We start from the raw sequence: 23,056 nt of genomic DNA, 5'->3' as shown, positions 1-23,056 counted from the left end.
CATAACAATCCTGTCCTAATGTGTTTTACACCCCACCTCCTATAGAATGTAAGCTCGATTGAGCAGGGTCCTCTTCAACCTATTGTTCCTGTAAGTTTATTTGTAATTGTCCTATTTATAGTTAAATCCCCCCTCTCATAATATTGTAAAGCGCTACGGAATCTGTTGGCGCTATATAAATGGCAATAATAATAATAATAATTAATAACCTGATGTAGATATGGAAAATCTGCTAATTAATGCAATGCCCGCCTCACTCAAACTATCGCCTGATGGTAATTAGCAAACACTGCAAGGGCGACTGAAACTCCTGCTTACACACAGTGACCCCCAAACTGGCGGGTGCTGGGACGTTTCCTCTAAACGTCCTGAAGGTTGTCTAGGCTTATAAAATATTAAGAATTGGGATTACCTCTGCCACAGAGCAGCAAAATAAAAACGAAAAAGCCAAGTTTCTGTCCCGGGCCTGCACAGCTGCTGTCCTGATAAGCAGAACTAATCTTGTTCCAAGCTCCTGAATCCCAAATTTCCTGGCTTTCAAGCAGTTTGATATCAGAAATTGCTGTCTCCCTGCTCGGTGCTCCCTTGGCATCGAGTTCTGCACATATCTCTCCGCTCAGACTCTCACACAGGGGACTCCCTGCCAGATCATCTGGATAATAATTCTCTGCAATTAGACAGATAAGGTGAAATAATCGGCTGGTTCATTATTGATCTTCCATTTCTGAAAGGCTGAGCCTGGCCCAGGTGTGTGACAGCCAGCGATACGGTGAGCAGCTATGTAAAACTCAGAGAGGCCGGGTTTAAATCGCCATCCTACAGAATGTGATATGTCACGGACAGAGAATCAGAATCTTCGGCATCAAAGTGTCTTCAAAGGGCTGAAACTCTAATCCAAGTGCCCACTTCATTTACCGAAAATTTTGTGCATTATAGAAGAACCATGACTACTTCAGTGTGAGATCAAAAATGTCAAAACATGACTTGACAAGTGCCCTGTGCCCCTTCCATTTCTCCTTTATAAACGTTATACACAATGGCCCAGTAGTTCTCCACCCTCTCTCTTCAGAACCAACAAATGCCAACGAGGTTTGAAAAGTGGTGATAAAATACCGCACATTCCCCAGGATCTGGGGCGCAGCAATAATGAATTCATGCTTGGCATAGTTTTCTTAATATTTAAGGTGGGCTGATTGGGCGCCTACATTATATGGACTTTCCAATAACGTCCAACCTGCCTAAAAAGAACTAGAGGATTCACCAAAAACGCTAATCTCAACAGTTACGATTTTCCACTTTCCGAAATTGCTCAATTTCTCCCCTGTGTGTATAGTAATAGGTATTAATCACTATTGGACACATTAAGTTTACTGCTATTCTGCCGTACTTACTATTATATAATAATCTATATTTGCCAGAGTATATTAAACCTCAGAAGGGGCCTCCTATTTCGCCCCCTGAGTTGAACTTTAACCCCAGCCCATTGATTTTACATGAATTCCGATGGATAGTTTGTTAGATTATATTGGAATTCGGTAGAACTAAACGCCTTGAGTACTATAAGCACTGCACCGGACACCATAAGCACCGTAGCCCCTTAGCCGCCGCAGCTTGGCTGTGGTCTCGCAGTCCTCCACCCACCCTGGACCTAAGACAAGGATCCAGCTTCCATTGGGTGGACCTCTCCTGTTTCAGAAAGTACAGCATTTCTGGCTGTGTAGCTCTTATAAGAGCTAGTAATTATAGCCAGTATAGTAATCCTAAGAGCATTCCCAGGAGCAGAGATTATAGCAGTTCCCTACAACAAGAGACAAGACTCTGTGTTGAGAGTAAAGTAAGACTCATTTTAATGGTGCCACACTTTGCCTTATATGACAATCCCCACGCAAGGGGTACACCCACATGAACCTTATTGGAGACTGATATACAATGTCACAGACCAATTACAATAAGGTTACAAGGCACGACACTCCCACACACAGCATACAATCCCTCCCCTCTGCCTGGGAGATAATTGAGTCAGATACTGTATTAACTCAATTATCTCCAGGCAGAAAAAATACATATTTTACAAAACACATAAAATCCCCACAAATGTTACATCCCATGATAGCCCTGATCTGGGTGACCAACATATGCAAAAATCACCCAGTTCAAGAGTTCAGGAATTCTATGGAAGACATTTATTTGACCAACCGCAGGCATGATGCCATGCCCAAAACAGTTCCAGAGAATCAGGGCTTACGGTCGGTCAAGTTCGGTAGTTTGAATACGAACAAACTACCGAACAGAGTCAATAGTCTTACCCTGGAGCTTGTTCCCTTCATCCAGACGAATGATCCATCGAAAAGTGCCCCTCTAAGTTGTATAGAAACGAACGCAGGCGGTGATGGAAGTCCAGCGGTGTTCGGGAGTTTGTGTCCGATTTGAGTTCCATGAGATTCTTGCCCAAACACCGCTACCTGCGTTCATGTGAACAAGATGGCCGCCACCTCGTGGTTGTCCATAGGAACTTCGGCCACCCAGACGAAAAATTAGAATACTTCGGTGAGAAACGTTCCAAGTTGTTAATAGGTGTTAACAAGCTTCAGGGGAGGTCTCTGGTTCATGCGGTTGTTCGGGAATTCTAAGTATTTTTAAGCAAAGTCTATTACAGGGGCCATAGTCAGAGGGCAAGAGGCTGGCAAGCATTCCCCTCCAAGAACCAGTGGCGAGGTTCTGTTCACCAAAGTCCTCCAAATATCTTTGATAATGGATAGAAAGTCTGAGAACCAATCTTTGTGAGGAGCTTGGAGTAAAATAAATAGTCATCGGAAGTTCCAACAACTGGCGATATTTGAAAACACCTCCATCACCGCATATCATCTCTGGAATTTCAGTCAACACTTTGTCGCCCAGATTGTCGGGTCCTTGACATCGCCATGGAAGATTTGATTGAGTTTACTGAATTTCAACAGTGAATCCAACATGCCTTGCCTTTGGTTCATGAAAATAGCTACGAGGATTAATACGAGACACTCCTCATCGCCAATTTCACCTTCTCTGCAAACGCAGATATTTCATTGAGTTGTATTGTTGTTTTGTTTTTCAAGGCTGAGAGAATTGTTTAGTATAGATGGTGGGTGGCAAGCAGTACTCCCCTCCCCACACATTACTTATTGGAAAAAAATTATTTAATTTTACATAACAATGAAAGTCACATTCAGACAAAGGTACAATAAAACTTAGTAGTCAAGTAAATAATGGCTACATTGTTACTTGCTAACGATGGGGTAATTATTCAGCTGTTCCTTTATGTCTTAGCGGATAATAAGTGCAGGATTCCAATCAGAGCGTAAAACAAGGTCAGTCTCCTCGGAGATGTACGTTTGAAGCAAATATTGAGCATCTTGTAGATTAGCGCTTTGGTTGTTAGATGTTGTGTGGATATGTAATGGAGAGACGAATTCATACTGTTTTTCTTCCTATCTGATCTTATCGGGACGCACACTCTTTTGGTTATGTCGATGTATTTATTGTCCAGATTTTGCCTGGCCAGTCCTTGGACTGATGGCCGATGTGGACTCTGTGTGTGTTTGTGTGACACAGTTAAAGTGACGAAATTAGGAATCTTGTGAATCAGGAAATGTGAAATGAAGCTTTAATTAGAATTAGTAAATAATCCACTTACTATAAATGTGATTATATATGGAGTCAGTAAATGTATCTGTAGTCTGAGTGATGGACTGTAACACTGATTTACCAACCTGGCAAACCTCCAAACATTATGGCTGCTTCCAATCACTGACCTAGTGATGGTGCTTGAAGTAACTCTTTAATAAGTGTGTGTAGCACAATCATGTAATGCCTCAAACGCTCTTTAAAAAGAAACAAACAGGTCCCTCGCACATGTTAAACGGCTATAAAGGGACTGTTTAGCGATGTGACCAAGGATCACACGTCTGACGGGATGTAACTGTCCTACAACTTGTGAGGAGTCTTCACCACTCACTGGTAAAAACATTTATAGAACTTAAAACAAGATAAAATTGCATTAACATTGACTGATTTCTGTAAACATTTATTGTAATTTAAAGACATATTACTGACAGGGTTATCACGGGCTACTATGGGATCAGAGGGACAGTGGGTAATGTGTGTATGTCACAGTGTATATGGGATCACAGTGTATATGGGATCAGAGGGACAGTGGGTAATGTGTGTATGTCACAGTGTATATGGGATCACAGTGTATATGGGATCAGAGGGACAGTGGGTAATGTGTGTATGTCACAGTGTATATGGGATCACAGTGTATATGGGATCAGAGGGACAGTGGGTAATGTGTGTATAGTCACAGTGTATATGGGATCACAGTGTATATGGGATCAGAGGGACAGTGGGTAATGTGTGTATAGTCACAGTGTATATGGGATCACAGTGTATATGGGATCACAGTGTATATGGGATCAGAGGGACAGTGGGTAATGAGTGTATAGTCACAGTGTATATGGGATCACAGTGTATATGGGATCACCGTGTATATGGGATCAGAGGGACAGTGAGTAATGTGTGTATAGTCACAGTGTATATGGGATCACAGTGTATATGGGATCAGAGGGACAGTGGGTAATGTGTGTATAGTCACAGTGTATATGGGATCAGAGACACAGTGGGTAATGTGTGTATATGGAATCAGAGACACAGTGGGTAATGTGTGTATAGTCACAGTGTATATGGGATCAGAGAGACAGTGGGTAATGTGTAGTAATGCATTTATCGTTCTGATTACAGACACATTTTACGGCTGACACAGAGCGGTAACACAGAGTTTGTCCACAGCGAGGCTATATGAAAAGTTACAAGTTGTACAAGGTTAGATTTCGTTTTACAGCTCTTAATAAAAAGTGATGGCAGTGATGGCTTTGTGACAAATACATTTTATATTAAAGCAGTGAACGTACATATCTGTATCAATGTAGCTGGAAATCTGGGATATTCCTCGGATCTTGTTTATTTCACGGATATACATTGTATAACTTGCTTGTCAATGAGGGTTTACTATAGTGGGTGTGGCAAGAAGTGTGACAAGGGGAGGGGCTATTCAAAGTGCGGCATATTGATTACAGTGGGTGTGGCAAGATGTGTGACAAGGGGAGGGGCTATTCAAAGTTTCTGTTTTACCCTCAAAGTCCCGAGTTCCTGTTTTACCCTCAACATAGAGTCTCGTCTCATGCATACGGCCCGCGCTATGTTCCTCCCTCCATGGGCCGGTAAGGGAGATCAAAGAGCTCCCTCCCCGACCCACAGGCAGGGAGGGAGGGAGGAGAGGACTCCGGGAGCTATTGCCAGCAGCTCCGCCAGGTTCCTCTCGCGAGGTCGGAGCGTTGCCGCGGAAACGCTCAGATCTCGTGAGAGTGAACCCTACCTGTGGAGGCTAGAGTTCACTCACCACTGGACCACCGGGATGGAAGCAGCACGGTCCACCCTCCCTACAAAAGGTAAGAAGGGAGGAGGGATATTAACTAAACGCCCCCACCACCCCCCACACAATACACACAAACAGCACCCACACACATACATCACCCTCACACACTAACAGCACCTTCACACTAAAAGCACCCTTACACACACATACACACACACATACAGCACCCTTACACACACACACATCTACCTTACACACATACAGCACCCTCACACACAGTGCCTTCACACACACACAGCGCCTTCATACACACACAGCCCCCTTCACACACACACACAGCGCCCTTACACACACACACACACACACACTAACATCACCCACACACATACACATCACCCTTACACACATACAGCACCCTCACACACAGTGCCTTCACACACACAGCCCCCTTCACACACACACAGCAGCTACACACACACACACAGCAGCATATGTGTGTGTGTGTGTATGTATATATATATTTATATATATGTGGTGTGTGTGTTTGTGCTTAAGGGTGCACACCCTTATACAATAGGCTGCGCACGCCTATGGTCTCATGTGTGGGGGAAAAGACTGCATCTACCCTGGGGATTGCTATATCACTATACTCCCCAGGGATTATAATCACTAAGCTCTTTTAAGAGCTGTTCCTGCTTGACTCTCTGGAGGAAGAGAGGTTCACCCACTGGAACCTGGAGCCTTGTCGTAGGTTCAGGGTGGGTAGGAGATGGCGAGTTTGCAGCCAAGCTGTAACGCTGGACGAGGGGACTGCTGTGCTGATGGTGTCTGGTGGAGTGCTTGGAGTCCTCGGTGAGCACTAGCAGCATCTGTCGGCAGAGGTACCCAACCGGGGTACAGGAAGCTCCGTTACAGGGAGTATTATTGCTGTGGAGCTATGTTATACACTCAGACACTGTTCCTCCCAGATGGGAGGTAAGTAATGGAGGTACCCTGTACTTGTATGCCCTTTCCAAAGAATTCTAACTACATTAAATTGTAATTTGAGACCTCGCTGAATGATTGTAGTACAGAACACAGATCTAACTATCAAAAAAACTATTAAAATAAATATAAAACAAAAAGAATAAAGTCCTTTTAATAACAATAGTCTGAAGGTGTGAAAGGCACGAGTAATTAGATAACACCATCCAAACTCATTATACTCACATTCGGTTGCTGGGAGGGATTTTCCTCCCATCCCTGAACCACATCACCTGCGGCTGGGGGAAGCTGGCAATGCTGGGGGCTTGGATTAGGGCAGCGCCCCCATGTGACACAGACTGTGTGGTGTCCCCATCCTCGAAGTTTCCCATGTCTGAAATTAGAGCAAATATGAGTCAGAGGTAAGTGAGTGAATATCATTATATCGGTATATAGACTGTAAGTGAGTGAATATCATTATATCGGTATATAGACTGTAAGAGGTACGTGGGGGGAATATCATTATATCGGTATATAGACTGTAAGAGGTACGTGGGGGGAATATCATTATATCGGTATATAGACTGTAAGAGGTACGCGGGGGAATATCATTATATCGGTATATAGACTGTAAGAGGTACGTGGGGGAATATCATTATATCGGTATATAGACTGTAAGAGGTACGTGGGGGAATATCATTATATCGGTATATAGACTGTAAGAGGTACGAGGGGGAATATCATTATATCGGTATATAGACTGTAAGAGGTACAAGGGGGAATATCATTATATCGGTATATAGACTGTAAGAGGTACGAAGGGGAATATCATTATATCGGTATATAGACTGTAAGAGGTACGAGGGGGAATATCATTATATCGGTATATAGACTGTAAGAGGTACATGGGGGAATATAATTATATCGGTATATAGACTGTAAGAGGTACGAGGAGGAATATCATTATATCGGTATATAGACTGTAAGAGGTACGAGGGGGAATATCATTATATCGGTATATAGACTGTAAGAGGTAAGTGAGTGAATATCATTATATCGGTATATAGACTGTAAGAGGTACGTGGGGGAATATCATTATATCGGTATATAGACTGTAAGAGGTACGAGGGGGAATATCATTATATCGGTATCTAGACTGTAAGAGGTACGAGGGGGAATATCATTATATCGGTATATAGACTGTAAGAGGTAAGTGAGTGAATATCATTATATCGGTATATGGACTGTAAGAGGTACGTGGGGGAATATCATTATATCGGTATATGGACTGTAAGAGGTACGTGGGGGAATATCATTATATCGGTATATAGACTGTAAGAGGTACGCGGGGGAATATCATTATATCGGTATATAGACTGTAAGAGGTACGAGGGGGGATATCATTATATCGGTATATAGACTGTAAGAGGTAAGTGAGTGAATATCATTATATCGGTATCTAGACTGTAAGAGGTACGAGGGGGAATATCATTATATCGGTATATAGACTGTAAGAGGTAAGTGAGTGAATATCATTATATCGGTATATGGACTGTAAGAGGTACGTGGGGGAATATCATTATATCGGTATATAGACTGTAAGAGGTACGCGGGGGAATATCATTATATCGGTATATAGACTGTAAGAGGTACGAGGGGGAATATCATTATATCGGTATATAGACTGTAAGAGGTACGAGGGGGGATATCATTATATCGGTATATAGACTGTAAGAGGTAAGTGAGTGAATATCATTATATCGGTATCTAGACTGTAAGAGGTACGAGGGGGAATATCATTATATCGGTATATAGACTGTAAGAGGTAAGTGAGTGAATATCATTATATCGGTATATGGACTGTAAGAGGTAAGTGAGTGAATATCATTATATCGGTATATGGACTGTAAGAGGTACGTGGGGGAATATCATTATATCGGTATATAGACTGTAAGAGGTACGCGGGGGAATATCATTATATCGGTATATAGACTGTAAGAGGTACGAGGGGGGATATCATTATATCGGTATATAGACTGTAAGAGGTACGAGGGGGAATATCATTATATCGGTATATAGACTGTAAGTGAGTGAATATCATTATATCGGTATATAGACTGTAAGAGGTACGTGGGGGGAATATCATTATATCGGTATATAGACTGTAAGAGGTACGAGGGGGAATATCATTATATCGGTGTATAGACTGTAAGAGGTAAGTGAGTGAATATCATTATATCGGTATATAGACTGTAAGAGGTACGAGGGGGAATATCATTATATCGGTTTATAGACTGTAAGAGGTACGTGGGGGAATATCATTATATCGGTATATAGACTGTAAGAGGTACGTGGGGGAATATCATTATATCGGTATATAGACTGTAAGAGGTAAGTGAGTGAATATCATTATATCGGTATATAGACTGTAAGAGGTACGAGGGGGAATATCATTATATCGGTTTATAGACTGTAAGAGGTACGTGGGGGAATATCATTATATCGGTATATAGACTGTAAGAGGTACGTGGGGGAATATCATTATATCGGTATATAGACTGTAAGAGGTACGAGGGGGGATATCATTATATCGGTATATAGACTGTAAGTGGTATGTGGGGGAATATCATTATATCGGTATATAGACTGTAAGAGGTACGAGGGGGGATATCATTATATCGGTATATAGACTGTAAGTGGTACGTGGGGGAATATCATTATATCGGTATATAGACTGTAAGAGGTACGAGGGGGAATATCATTATATCGGTTTATAGACTGTAAGAGGTACGTGGGGGAATATCATTATATCGGTATATAGACTGTAAGAGGTACGTGGGGGAATATTATTATATCGGTATATAGACTGAAAGAGGTACGTGGGAGAATATAATTATATCGTATATAGACTGTAAGAGGTACGTCGGGGAATATCATTATATCGGAATATAGACATTAAGAGGTACGTGGGGGAATATCATTATATCAGTATATAGACTGAAAGAGGTACGTCGGGGAATATCATTATATCGGAATATAGACTGTAAGAGATACGAGGGGGAATATTATTATATCGGAATATAGACTGTAAGAGATACGAGGGGGAATATCATTATATCGGTATATAGACTGTAAGAGATACGAGGGGGAATATCATTATATCGGTATATAGACTGTAGGAGGTACGTGGGGGAATATCATTATATCGGTATGTAGACTGTAAGAGGTACAATGGGAATATCATTATCTCCACCCACACAGACACTCAATGTTCCCACTCACACAGACATTCAATGCAAACACTTACACAGACACTCAATGCACCCACTTACAATCAATGCTCCCACTCACACAGACATTCAATGCTCCCACTCACATAAACAGTCAATGCTCGCACTCATACAGACACCCAATGACCCAACTCACACAGACACTCAATGCACCCACTAACAGACATTCAATGCTTACACTCAATTCTCCGACTCACAGCCATTCAAAGCACCCACTCAGTGCTCCCACTCACACAGACACTCAATTCTCTGACTCACATAAACAACACTCAATACGCACACTCATACAGACACTCAATGTTCCCACTAACACAGACACTCAATGCGCACACTCATACAGAAACTCAATGCTCCCACTTACATAAACACTCAGTGCAAACTCATAGACACACTCAATGTACCCACTCAATGCTCGCACTCACACAGACACTCAATGCTCACGCTCACACAGACACTCAATGCTCACGCTCACACAGACACTCAATGCACCCACTCAATGCTCGCACTCACACAGACACTCAATGCACCCACTCATGCAGGTTAATGCTGTGACTATGTTCTGCCTATTTTATGAGCTGGATCTCTAAAAATGTTGCTTAGATTGAGCCCCCCACATCCCCACTAACAGGATAAATTAATAATCAGACCACACACGCGCCTCAAAAAACAAAGCTTGTTATTAACGCTCTTTAATCGCTATAATTAAAAACATGCAGAGTATTTTGCTTTAACAACATCATTAAAGATACTCGTTAGCACAGCTGCCGTATTAATTTCTCATCAGCATCTCGTTTTCCAGACTATCCCGTCCGACACAGGCCCTCCCCCTCCCTCGCTTTACCGACACGGGTATTATTACACACTAAACCTGCATCTAGAATGGATTAGATGTGTGTACCTTGACCATAGATTTGTCACTTATTACTGAGAGCTGGAAATGGGTTTTTGTTGTTGTTGTGATTTTGTGTAATCAGCTTCCCTGCTGCCAATTAAAACGAATTTCCTTTAATTGAACGTGTGGTACAGCTCTTCATATCAATAAAGTAAAAAATCAACTGAAAGATTTGGTTCCTCCCCTTTCTGTCTTAGAAGAGGAATTATGCACATGAAATTACACTGGTTTCTATGGGATTTATTCGCTTTAGATTATTGTTTACATTTTTTGTATATATCTGAAGACATAACTATGAAATTTACTATTCAGTTAATATAACTTTATATTCCTTAAAACAATTTGAGTGCAGTATCGATGATTGATTTTAAAAGAGGAATTGTCACTTCATTTACATCACTGGGATTTACCTCTGAACTTATTTCATGTGACGATCCACTCTTGTTTAAACATGTATCAAAGGTTTAGCAATTAACATCACGGCTCCGCCCTGGCACAGCCAAGGCACACAATGCAAATTAGGAGGCTAGGACACATTGGGGAGAGATTTATCAAAGTGTCTGCTCTAAAATGTGGAGTAAAGAAGTAAACTAGGAGTCTTCAATGGGATGCACCTGCTGGTTTCATTGGTAATCGCCTCACTTTTCGTAACGAAACCACTTTTTGAACAGAACACTTTGACAAATTCCCCTCATTGTTTCTGGTCCTCATAAGGAATGGGTGGAGGCAGAGGGCACTTTGGTGTTAGGAATACAACGTTGTATTCCTAAAACTATAGTTTCTCTTGAACTATCACAGTTAATAAAATAATAGTCTTTTATTAACTTCATTTTTTTTCCTTTAAATTCAAACATATATGTGCAACAGCTCTATTTTACTGAAATAGAGAATTACGGGGACATATCTGTGATAAATAAAAAATAATTTACTGTTTAGTAGATATACCCCCAATTAAAACATGAATGCTGTTCATTGAGGGTATAACTAAGAGATCTCTTGTCTGCAGCCTTTGCAAGCCCTCCCCTTCTAACCCCGCCCAGACTTCCTGTAGCTGTCCAATCACAGGCTTCCCACTGCAGCTCAATGAGAAGTCTTTGGCAAAACACTGGTGATTTACAAGGCATGCCCTGGATGTGCCAAGATAGTGACATAAACAATACAATAAATAAGTGTTGCAATAAAAAGTACAACCCACACGTGGCGGACACCCCGATGGGAAGAGGCGTTTCGCCGCCAGAGATGTTCTTTTCCCCCAGTGTGAGTAGAGCTGCAATAATTCTGGAAGCGATGATCCTAAAACGTAGTGAAATAGCTGTTATCGCTGTTCCCTACAGACACGAGACAAGGCTCTGTGCTGAGGGTAAAACTGAACGGCTTTAATGGAAGCAACAGCTGGACTTTTATGTAAGTCCCCATGTAAGGGGTTTCTGGTGACACATTCCAGGGGCATTCCCCACTGGACCTGAGAGGGGACAGCAACATAAGCACACATATAATTACATTACCTCTCAGGTCCAGGACAAGCATAATAAAAATACATCAAAATATATACTTAACAATGCGATATCCCTTCAAGTCCTATATCCTCAGATAGCCTGGGTCTGAGCGCCCAACATATCCTGAAAGCGATCAGATCCCATGAACGCAGCCAAAACGCCACCGGGGTATAGTTTACACCGACCGCACACGAGGCGCCTGCCAAAATTGTGAAATTAGGCTGTGTGGTCGGTCTCTTTTGCGAATATCAAATACATAGTTTTTAGGTACGAATAACAGTTTGTGCATATGTTTCCAGAGTCTCAATGGTCAAAGGGATGTTTCTACTGAATGTCGCTTTGTTAGTGTAACTAGTGACAAACATATTTGGGTATGGAAGTCCCAGCAGTGTTCACGTCGTTGAGTGTCTGATTTTAGTTCCATACACTCAACGACCAAACACTGCTGTCTGTGTTTCTGTCCCAAGATGGCCGCCGCCACGTGTTCGCACATCCGAACGACGACCACCCAGCCGACCGCTTAGAATGTTGAGGTGCTTGTGGTTACAGAGGTGTTAGCCGAAGTTAATAGGGTCAACAAGCGGCACACTCCGCATATAGGTGATCGGTCATTCGGTACATTATTCAGTATTCGAGCGGGGCAAAGTTAACATATGTGGTGGATGTATTACACCGAACCAACAGACGAAGGGAGCAAAGCTGTAAAATCCAGGGACACGGAGGTCTGTCACACTACAGTTACAAGGTAACTTAAAGGCAAGCCTGTAAAATAAATCTCTTTTTTATTTCTTATGTAATCCTAACAATGTCGTCTATTTTAGTTTATTCTTTCTCAATCTGTTCAGCAGTTTGTTTTTTTTAAAGAAAAAAAATCTAAGAACAAGTTTGATGCCTGCCACTCGCCCACCACTGGATTACAGAGTTCTGTTTTCTCTTTGTTGGCACTGAATATATAAAGGAAGCTTTCTTCCTGGAGACCAGTGGATGGCATGGGGGAGGACAGCAAGTGGCTGTTTATCAGGGCAGAAGTGGGTATTTTCCAGGCACGAGTGCACGCAGACCCAGGACCGGAGATTGAAGTATACATCAGACGCTAGTAGAATAAAATCTCGCTTGTCACATCACCCCACAACCAGGAAACGGCTTCTGTACATTTGGGAGAATTAGATGTTTTTCTTGTTCTGTGTAGGTGACATAAGATTGGTAACTGCGAGCCGAGTATGAAACTGTGGACCTGAATGTGTCATCGGTACAGAATATACAAACATTTATACGCCATGAGATGATAAAAAACAAAACACTCGCAGTTTGCTTAATAAGCCCTTTTTAGGGAAAATCCTCACACCCTGTGTTTGTGGCGAGAGACTGCACTGAGGAAGGAGAGTTGTGAACACCAGACTATAACCCAAATAAATAAAATGAAGGCTGGATTATAATTCACCATTTCTAGAGATTATACAAGTGCCGCCTTGGAGTGTTTTCCCAAAGGGCCTGTCAGGATCGGGTCAGGGATCCAACACGCAGAGTACAAAGAGTAGCTGATACGTATACCGGTCCTTAGAATGGCCGGACTTAACGTATAACTACGATAGAATGGTCAGAGACAAGCCGAGGTCGAGGGAACGAGAAGACAGGTAAGCGAGAGACAAGCCGGGTCAAGGATAACAGAAAGACAGGAGAGTAAATACCAAAGCCGGGTCGGAACCAAAAGACAAGAGAATAACAAAGCACTGTGTGACTAGGCGGACTAGAACCACGACAGGGCAATGAGTGAATGAGAGAGCCACTGTTAAGTATCCTGGCTAGGAGGAGAAGACACGCCTCCGGCGAGTCCTGATTCGTCTCCCGAGATTTGAGTGACAGAACGTTCCGGGTTGGCGTCACGACGTCGACCTCCGGTCCTCCTGCTATAAAAGGAAGTGACTCCCTCGCGGCCGGCGTTAGCAAGACCGAGTGAACCGCGAGGAGCCGAGGAGACATGCCGTCCGGACGGATACACTTCTAAGTCTCTACCTCTCTCAGAGGTAGAGACTTCAGGTACCCTGACAGTACCCCCCCTCTCAGATACGCCCACCGGGCGGAAGGAGCCGGGGCGAGACGGGAAGCGGGAGTGGAATGCTCTGCGAAGGCGAGGAGCATGGACATCCTCTTGCGGTACCCAACTCCTCTCCTCAGGACCATAACCCTTCCAGTCAACCAAATACTGTACTCTCCCCCGGGAGACACGAGAATCAATAATGGAGTTAACCTCATACTCCTCCTGACCCTCCACCTGAACAGGGCGCGGAGGGGCGATTGTGGAAGAGAATCTGTTACAGATTAGAGGTTTCAGCAATGACACGTGAAAGGAGTTCGGGATGCGTAAAGTAGCTGGGAGAGCCAGACGATACGCCACTGGGTTAATTCGAGTCAAGATCCTGTAGGGACCAATATAGCGAGGAGCGAATTTCATGGAAGGAACTTTAAGACGAATATTCCTAGTACTCAGCCAAACTCTATCACCTGGAACAAAATTCGGAGCCGCCCTTCTACGTTTGTCAGCATGTTTCTTAACCAGCATAGAATTGTGTAGAAGAATCTGTCGAGTTTGATCCCACAACTTCCTCAAATTGGCCACATGGACATCAACCGACGGCACTCCCTGGGAAGGAGAAACCGAGGGAAGAATAGATGGATGAAAGCCATAGTTCATGAAGAAGGGGCTAGAATGCGTAGAGTCACAAACGAGATTGTTGTGCGCAAACTCTGCCCAAGGAATCAAACCGACCCAATCGTCCTGGTGTTCGGAAACAAAGCAACGTAAGTATTGCTCAATCTTTTGGTTGGTTCGTTCGGCAGCTCCGTTAGACTGAGGATGATAGGCGGACGAAAAATTCAGTTTGATGCCTAATTGAGAACAGAACGATCTCCAAAAACGTGAAACAAATTGGGAGCCTCTATCAGAAGTGATCTCCGAAGGGATCCCATGCAAGCGAAAAATCTCTTTAGCAAAGATCTCCGCCAATTCAGGAGAAGTCGGGAGTTTAGGCAAAGGTACGAAATGTGCCATCTTGGTAAACCTATCGACTACGGTGAGGATAACAGTGTGCCTTTTAGAAACAGGCAAATCCACAATAAAGTCCATTGCCACACAGGACCAAGGTTTGTCAGGAATCTCCAGAGGTTGTAGAAGGCCACAAGGAAGCGAATGCGGTAGTTTAGTTTTAGTACAGACCTCACAAACTCCGATAAAATCCTTAATATCCTTCCGTAACGAAGGCCACCAGAAATCCTTGGAGATCAAAGAATACGTCTTGCGGACACCCGGATGACCAGCCACCTTACTCTCGTGAAGACACTGTAAGAGCTCCAATTGGAGTTCAGGAGGAACGAAAAGTCTGGAAGCCGGAGTCAGTCTGGGTGCCAGATGCTGCAAGCTCCTTATCTGATCAAGTAGGGGAGAATGGACTTTGAGAGTAGTGTTAGCGATAATGTTACACTTGGGTACTATAGTGGACAAAACCGGCTCAGATACGGCAGCTGGTTCATATTGGCGAGATAAGGCATCGGCTTTAGAATTCTTAGAACCTGGCCTATATGTGAGTACGTAGTTGAAGTGAGTGAGAAATATGGACCAACGAGCCTGTCTAGATGATAGATGTTTAGCCTCTCCAATATAGGATAAGTTTTTATGATCTGTCAAAATAGTAACAGGATGCAAAGTACCCTCCAATAAATGTCTCCACTCCTTCAAGGCCATTATAACCGCTAGTAGTTCCCTGTCACCAATGCCATATCTGCTCTCAGTACCTGACAATTTTTTGGAAAAGTATCCACAAGGATGTAAAGGCTTATCTACACCCAACCTTTGGGACAGAACAGCACCTATACCAGTCTCAGAAGCGTCAACTTCGAGTAGGAAAGGTAGTGTAGTATCAGGGTGAACTAAAATTGGTGCGGAAGCAAACAGCTCCTTGAGTGTCCTAAAAGCCAGAAGTGCTTCAGTAGACCAATTCTTAGTATCAGCCCCTTGTTTGGTCATATTGGTGATGGGAGCAATGATAGAGGAGTAACCCTTAATGAAACGTCTGTAGTAATTGGAGAAACCAATAAATCTCTGGATAGCCTTGAGACCCTTAGGTAAAGGCCAATCTAATATGGATTGGAGCTTCTCTGGATCCATTTCAAACCCCTCCCCAGAAATTACATAACCAAGAAAGGTAGTTTGGGATTGGTCAAAGCTGCATTTCTCTAGTTTGCAGTATAAGCCATGCTGAAGAAGCTTGTGTAAAACCCTTCTGACTTGTCCGTGGTGAGTTTCAATATCCCTGGAATGTATAAGTATATCATCAAGGTATACAATCACACAGTCATCTTGAAACTCCCTAAGAACCTCATTAATAAGGTCCTGAAATACCGCCGGGGCATTGCAGAGACCAAAAGGCATTACAGTATACTCATAGTGCCCATAACGAGTATTGAATGCAGTTTTCCACTCGTCACCGTCGTGGATTCTCACCAAATTATAAGCACCTCTAAGGTCTAACTTAGTGAAAATTTTAGAACTTTTTAATCGATCAAAAAGCTCGGTGATCAAGGGGATCGGATATACATTTCTGATGGTTATCTTGTTAAGACCTCGGTAGTCAATGCAGGGTCTTAAAGAACCATCCTTCTTTTTAACAAAAAAAAATCCAGCCCCAGCAGGGGAGGAGGATCTTCTAATGAACCCCTTGTCTAGGTTTTCACGAATGTACTCCTCTAGAACTAAGTTTTCATTCGTAGACAAAGGGTATACATGACCCCTGGGGGGCATGGTACCAGAAAGTAAATTAATTTTGCAATCAAAAGGCCTATGTGGTGGCAAGGTATCAGCCTTTCCTTTGTCAAATACTGCCTTTAAATCTTGATACAAAGACGGTATCTGTACTTTGGTAGAGTCGGTAGCGTTATTAAGTGAGTTGACACTACAAAGAGGTGACACTTTCTTTAAACAATTCTCTTGACAATCCTGACCCCACGAAACTATTTCCCCTGATCTCCAATCTATAACGGGGTTGTGTCTTTTAAGCCAGGAGTATCCCAGGACTATGGGAACAGAAGGAGATGAAATGAGTAGTAGGGATATTTCCTCCTTGTGTAGAATACCAGTAGTTAAGTAAAGAGGTGTGGTCTCCCGGAAAATCACAGGCTCAACTAAAGGTCTACCATCAATGGCTTCAACAGCTAAGGGTGTCTTCCTTAACTGGGAAGGGATAGTGTGTTTGTTGAGAAACTTTTGGTCGATAAAACTCTCAGCAGCGCCGGAGTCTATCAATGCCATAGTCTCTAAAGTTCCCTTCTCCCAAGTTAAAGAGACCGGTAATAGGAGTCTATGTTCTTTGTAGTTATGAGTAGAGGACAAAATCGAAACACCCAAGGTCTGTCCTCTAGAGAAACTTAGGTGCGAGCGTTTCCCGGACGACTGGGACAGCTCAAACGTACATGACCTCTGGACCCACAATACATACACAGTCCCTCCCTTCTCCTGTACTGTCTCTCCTCCTCTGAGAGACGAGTAAGGCCTAGCTGCATAGGTTCTGAAACCTGTGGATTTTTGGTTTCAGAACTTTGAAATGATGGTGCTAGTCTAAAGGAAGATTTACCGGTTCTATCTCGAGTATTCTGTCTCTCCCTTAGACGTTCGTCAATACGAGAGATAAAGGAAATTAAGTCCTCCAGATTCTCGGGAAGCTCTCTTGTCGCTACCTCATCAAGTATTACATCAGATAAACCATTTAAGAATACGTCTATATAGGCCTGTTCATTCCATTTTACCTCTGCCGCCAAAGACCTGAACTCTAGTGCGTAATCCACAAGTGTTTGGTTGTCTTGTCTAAGGCGCAACAGTAATCTGGCTGCATTGACTCTCCTGCCAGGAGGATCAAAAGTTCTTTTAAAAGCAGCTACAAAGGCATTATAGTTATAGACTAATGGATTATCATTCTCCCACAACGGATTAGCCCATCTCAGAGCTTTCTCAATGAGTAAGGTAATAATAAATCCCACTTTTGCCCTATCCGTAGGGTATGAACGGGGCTGTAGCTCGAAATGAATACTGATCTGGTTCAAAAAGCCACGACACCTCTCAGGAGAACCAGCATAACGTACAGGTGGGGTAACTCGGGAAGAAGCACCTACAGTAGCTACCTCTAGCCCTGAACCCACAGAAGAAGCAGACATATTACGCATCTCCTCAGGTGGATTAATAGGACGAGACAGCAGCGCCTGTAGTGCTAGAGCCATCTGATCCATCCTATGATCCATGGCGTCAGACCTAGGATCAGGAGAACCAAGCTGACAATTTGTACCTGCAGGATCCATGGCCCTGTCGTAATGTCAGGATCGGGTCAGGGATCCAACACGCAGAGTACAAAGAGTAGCTGATACGTATACCGGTCCTTAGAATGGCCGGACTTAACGTATAACTACGATAGAATGGTCAGAGACAAGCCGAGGTCGAGGGAACGAGAAGACAGGTAAGCGAGAGACAAGCCGGGTCAAGGATAACAGAAAGACAGGAGAGTAAATACCAAAGCCGGGTCGGAACCAAAAGACAAGAGAATAACAAAGCACTGTGTGACTAGGCGGACTAGAACCACGACAGGGCAATGAGTGAATGAGAGAGCCACTGTTAAGTATCCTGGCTAGGAGGAGAAGACACGCCTCCGGCGAGTCCTGATTCGTCTCCCGAGATTTGAGTGACAGAACGTTCCGGGTTGGCGTCACGACGTCGACCTCCGGTCCTCCTGCTATAAAAGGAAGTGACTCCCTCGCGGCCGGCGTTAGCAAGACCGAGTGAACCGCGAGGAGCCGAGCAGACATGCCGTCCGGACGGATACACTTCTAAGTCTCTACCTCTCTCAGAGGTAGAGACTTCAGGTACCCTGACAGGGCCCAATGGATTGAAATGTAACAGAGAGAGATGCTAATATGCAAAAATGTTTATCCCGACGCATCCACTGACAAGAAAAAAGGGCTAAGTCAGATCTTCCCAGAATCGCTGATTTTGGTAAAACACTGTCTTAGCACAATTTATTTTCTTTTATTGCTATTTAAAGAATCCAGTTTAGGTCCTTGAGGCAAACACAATCCCCAATTTGAAGCCATTTTTCTGCATTTGATGCAATGCTGGATTTCACATTTTCCCACGAGCAGACATTACAGTAATGCCTTCATGGTTAAATCGTGGTTGGATTTTATTTTCCTGCCAGGCTCTCTGCCTCAGAGGATTCTGGGTAACGAGAGACTAATTAAAGCCCTGAGCATGCCACTATCTTAGCTCACGGTGGGATACGTGATGGAAGTGTGTGGCGGGTCCTGTGTGGAGTGTTTGATGCTAGCTGCCAGCGTGTGGCATTAACAGGTGGATAATTCCGCGCAGGATTCTCGTTACTTTTCCATCGCTGTCACTGAGCTTGAGCTTGCACTACATCTGGGAGGAACACTCCTATGATGTGACCCATTTTCAAAATGAACCTGTGCAAGGTCTTCAAAGCAGAACTGTAGATTTATTGCATATTCTCCTTGTGTTTCTTGTGATTAATTCTACCTTCGGATGGATGCCTACTACCCCAAGACGCTGCCTACCCTAGTCTTTGTTAAATGCCGTTGTACAGTTAATACTATCTGTCCACAAGTTAAATGAAAGGTTTCAGAGTTTTAGGTCTGACTGGCATGGTGCGTACACCGGCCTAGCTGTGTCACACTCATTGCCAACACTCCAAGCACTCCAACAACCTACACTCGTTCCATAAGATTTGGGTAATGTTGCAAGCATCCTCTGTCACAATGTTCCTGCATACAGCTACTGGAGCCTGCTCCCCCCCCCAAAAAAAACCCCATTGTTTAGGTTTGTGGACTTGTGGCACCCAATCTCAATGCTCTCCACACCTGGACAGGCCCGCTGGGATATTTCCTGTGAGACTGCAGTTCCTGGTACCCATCAGGCTGCCTAAGTGTGATGAGTGTGTGATGTCCCTGGAGAGGTTTCCTGGTGGGTGGGATTAACATTACAGTTATGTACAAATCTCTGTGAATGCTCCCTCCTATGTATGATGGTGACTCCAGTAGCCTACATCCATCAAACTCACATATTATCAGCGCAGTCCGAGTAGGACCGTACTCACAGAGATCTGTGGCTTGCATTCGCAAAATAGGCAGTTTGTTTGTACCTGCCACCTCGAAAAACCTAAAAGTTACCAACCCTCCCCGACCTGCCCTCTCCAGCTCTCAGAGGAAGACCCACCTGTTCGCATGCACAAAATTAAAACAGAGCACAAGAGAACAGTGAGACTGGACAACAGCTCAAACAACTTGTCCTCTGGTGGGAAGCGCTCATCCATGTCAATTCTATCACAAAATGGAAATCACTTTACAGCGTTCCTTTACGCCCATGGAGAGGGCTGTTAAAGCACTCACACAAACACAGAGCACTAGAGAAACGACGTTTTCTTAATTATCCGAGATAGGAACTCTTGAAAAAAATTAACCGGCCATCAAATTGTTGGGACCGTTTGCGGATTCTAGCCTTCTCACAGGTGTGCTTTATAGAGCTGCGGAACCATCTCTGCTTGAATACAGGTGACACATTAGGAGTTTCGTGGAGACGTTTAGGATCTGTGCAATGTTTGTTTTTATTTTAAAGGTTAATATTTTGAAGAGTTTAACAGATCATCTCATTTTGGGATTATTCAAGAAATAATAATTCACAACACAGTTCACCAAAAGTTCATAATTTTAGCTCACATTTTTCAAGCTGTTCAAAACGCCCAGTTTAGCGAATAGAGCCCATTAGAGAAGCCAACCCCGCTATTTAACCATACGGCAGCTGGCATCCTATCGAGCTGATTAACCCCATGGACGCCCATTCCAGGGACGAATGATTTAATGGCCTTGGGGCCTGTTCCGGATGGGAGACATTCCTGCAGCTGTGTTCAGGTGAGATGCCCCACTGAGGCTAGCTGCTGACATGATTAATTCCTGCCTGGAGGAACCTATTACAGCAGAATAAATAATCCGCTCCAGTAACCGGCTCTCCTTCGCCTCGTGGCCACCACGATTTAACCCCTGCTGGTCAGTGGCACTGATCCAATTGTAACGCATGGATTGCACGGCTATGGGCAGCTAGTGACCCTGACTTAAAATGCTGCAAGGTGGCAAAGACAAGCAACAGGCACTAAACCCTCTTCAAAGCTTGATGGTTTCATTATAGGGGTACTAACGCTCTAAAAGACATACACCGTGTTACCGATACTAACCCTCTAAAAGACATACACTGTGTTACTGATACTAACCCTCTAAAAGACATACACTGTGTTACTGATACTAACCCTCTACAAGACATACACCGTGTGTTACGACACTCACCGCCAGGGGAACGAAGCCGCCGTTTAGTAGATAATCCCCTTTCTCCAGAAATGCAGTTTTAGTCCAACCGATCGTAAAACTCCCGAACGGAGCATACGAATGTGGCAACTCCCGATCAGCAACCCATCCGAAATCCTTCCACAGCTATAAATAAATGAAAACGCTGTCCCAATAGTAAATCCCTCCACAAACGAGACAAAGCTCCGTCTTGAAGGTCAAACAGGAATGTGTTTAATGGGGGCTACCTGCCCGGTATTTATGCGGGTCTCCACAAGGTGGACACTCCCCTAGGGGACCTTGTGGAAGTCTGTAAAACATATTGGACAGTAGCCAATCGCAGTGGCTTCAATATAAGCCCTTCCCATTTTACCCATAAATCCTTCTTCTCTATCCCGGAGATAATTAGGAAGAAATCGCCATCGCCATTTTAAAACATAATAAGAAAAATACAATAAAATACATAAAGTCAGAAATACCGATTGTATATGGTTCGTGTAACGTATCCCCAGATAGCCTGGATCTGAGTGCATATTCCTACCGAATAGCGCTCAGATCCGATGTACATAGTTCAATCGCCATGGAGTCAAAGTCTCTCATAAGTCTTTCGGTATACGAATGACTCCATGGGACGGCTATCTGAGTAAAGTCCATACGAAAGATAGAAACTCCCGAACTAGCCGGTGTTCGTACGCCTCAACGAAGTAGAAGGCGGGCGGCAGCCTCCAGCGGTGTTCGGCAGATAAAGTATCCGTTTTTAGTTCCATAGGTTTTGCAACGAACACCGCTGATTCTCCTCGTGTCCCAAAATGCCCGCCGCCTCGTGGTCGGCATACGAACGACGACCACCCGTACGAATGGAATGGAGAGGTGTCTGCGGTTAACCGCAACGTTCTAATTGTGGTCAAGGTGTTAACAAGCAGCACACTCCTCTCCTGGGTGGCCGTTTGTTCGGTAGTTTCAATCGGTACTAAGGAAAACAGACGAACAAGGGCATACAGACAGGAAATCCATGAAATCAAGGCAAACAGACGAACCAGCAATATAAGTCTATACAGATGGGTTTGTCACACCGTGTTACTGATACTAACCCTCTAAAAGACATACACTGTGTTACTGTAACAGTCAGCTATATTTGTAAACAGTTTAGTTAATCAAAATAACATTTGTAAACATGTGAGAAATCTGTGAGAAATCTCCCTTTTATTGGTGTTGATATCCACATTTACAGCTCTATTCTGTGCAGTTGGGGGTCAGGGCTGAATGAAAGACAGTCTGTGATACAGCTTGGGTTTAAATAGCAGCAATGGCGATAAACCAGCGCAGTAAGAGAAATCCACCGGCTCACACGGATTTACCATACAACATTTTATTGTACCGGTCTCTATCACCTCTGCTGGAAAGTCATAACATATATCTACAACTCTTTCAGTTAAACACATAGATACAAGAAAATAAACAAACTCCCTGAAATTATCCACAAAATCACTGTAAATGTTATGTCTTTCTGTTAATCTCTGTGACGGAACGCTGGTACGCCGTCACTTGGCCAACAAGGGCTTCTTTGTTTGGGTGGGCTCTGGTGGGGAGCGGCCATTTACACTGCACAGACTGAGACCTAGCC

General features: G+C 43.6%; 1 protein-coding gene across 4 annotated transcripts in view; it reads right to left on the bottom strand.

Annotated features, from left to right (window-relative positions):
• Positions 1-23,056, bottom strand: part of SDK2 (sidekick cell adhesion molecule 2) — a 393,871-nt gene that overhangs the window by 97,525 nt on the left and 273,290 nt on the right. For all 4 annotated transcript variants that reach the window (XM_063456338.1, XM_063456340.1, XM_063456339.1 and 1 more), the window contains exon 5: positions 6,617-6,764. In XM_063456338.1, the coding sequence (XP_063312408.1) occupies positions 6,617-6,764 (148 nt within the window). The remainder of the gene's footprint in view (positions 1-6,616; positions 6,765-23,056) is intronic.

The sequence above is a fragment of the Pelobates fuscus genome, chromosome 5, assembly GCF_036172605.1.
Source record: "Pelobates fuscus isolate aPelFus1 chromosome 5, aPelFus1.pri, whole genome shotgun sequence".
Lineage (NCBI taxonomy): Eukaryota > Metazoa > Chordata > Amphibia > Anura > Pelobatidae > Pelobates > Pelobates fuscus.
The sequence above is the reverse complement of the archived record's forward strand: the minus strand, read 5'-3'. Positions and strand labels throughout refer to the sequence as shown.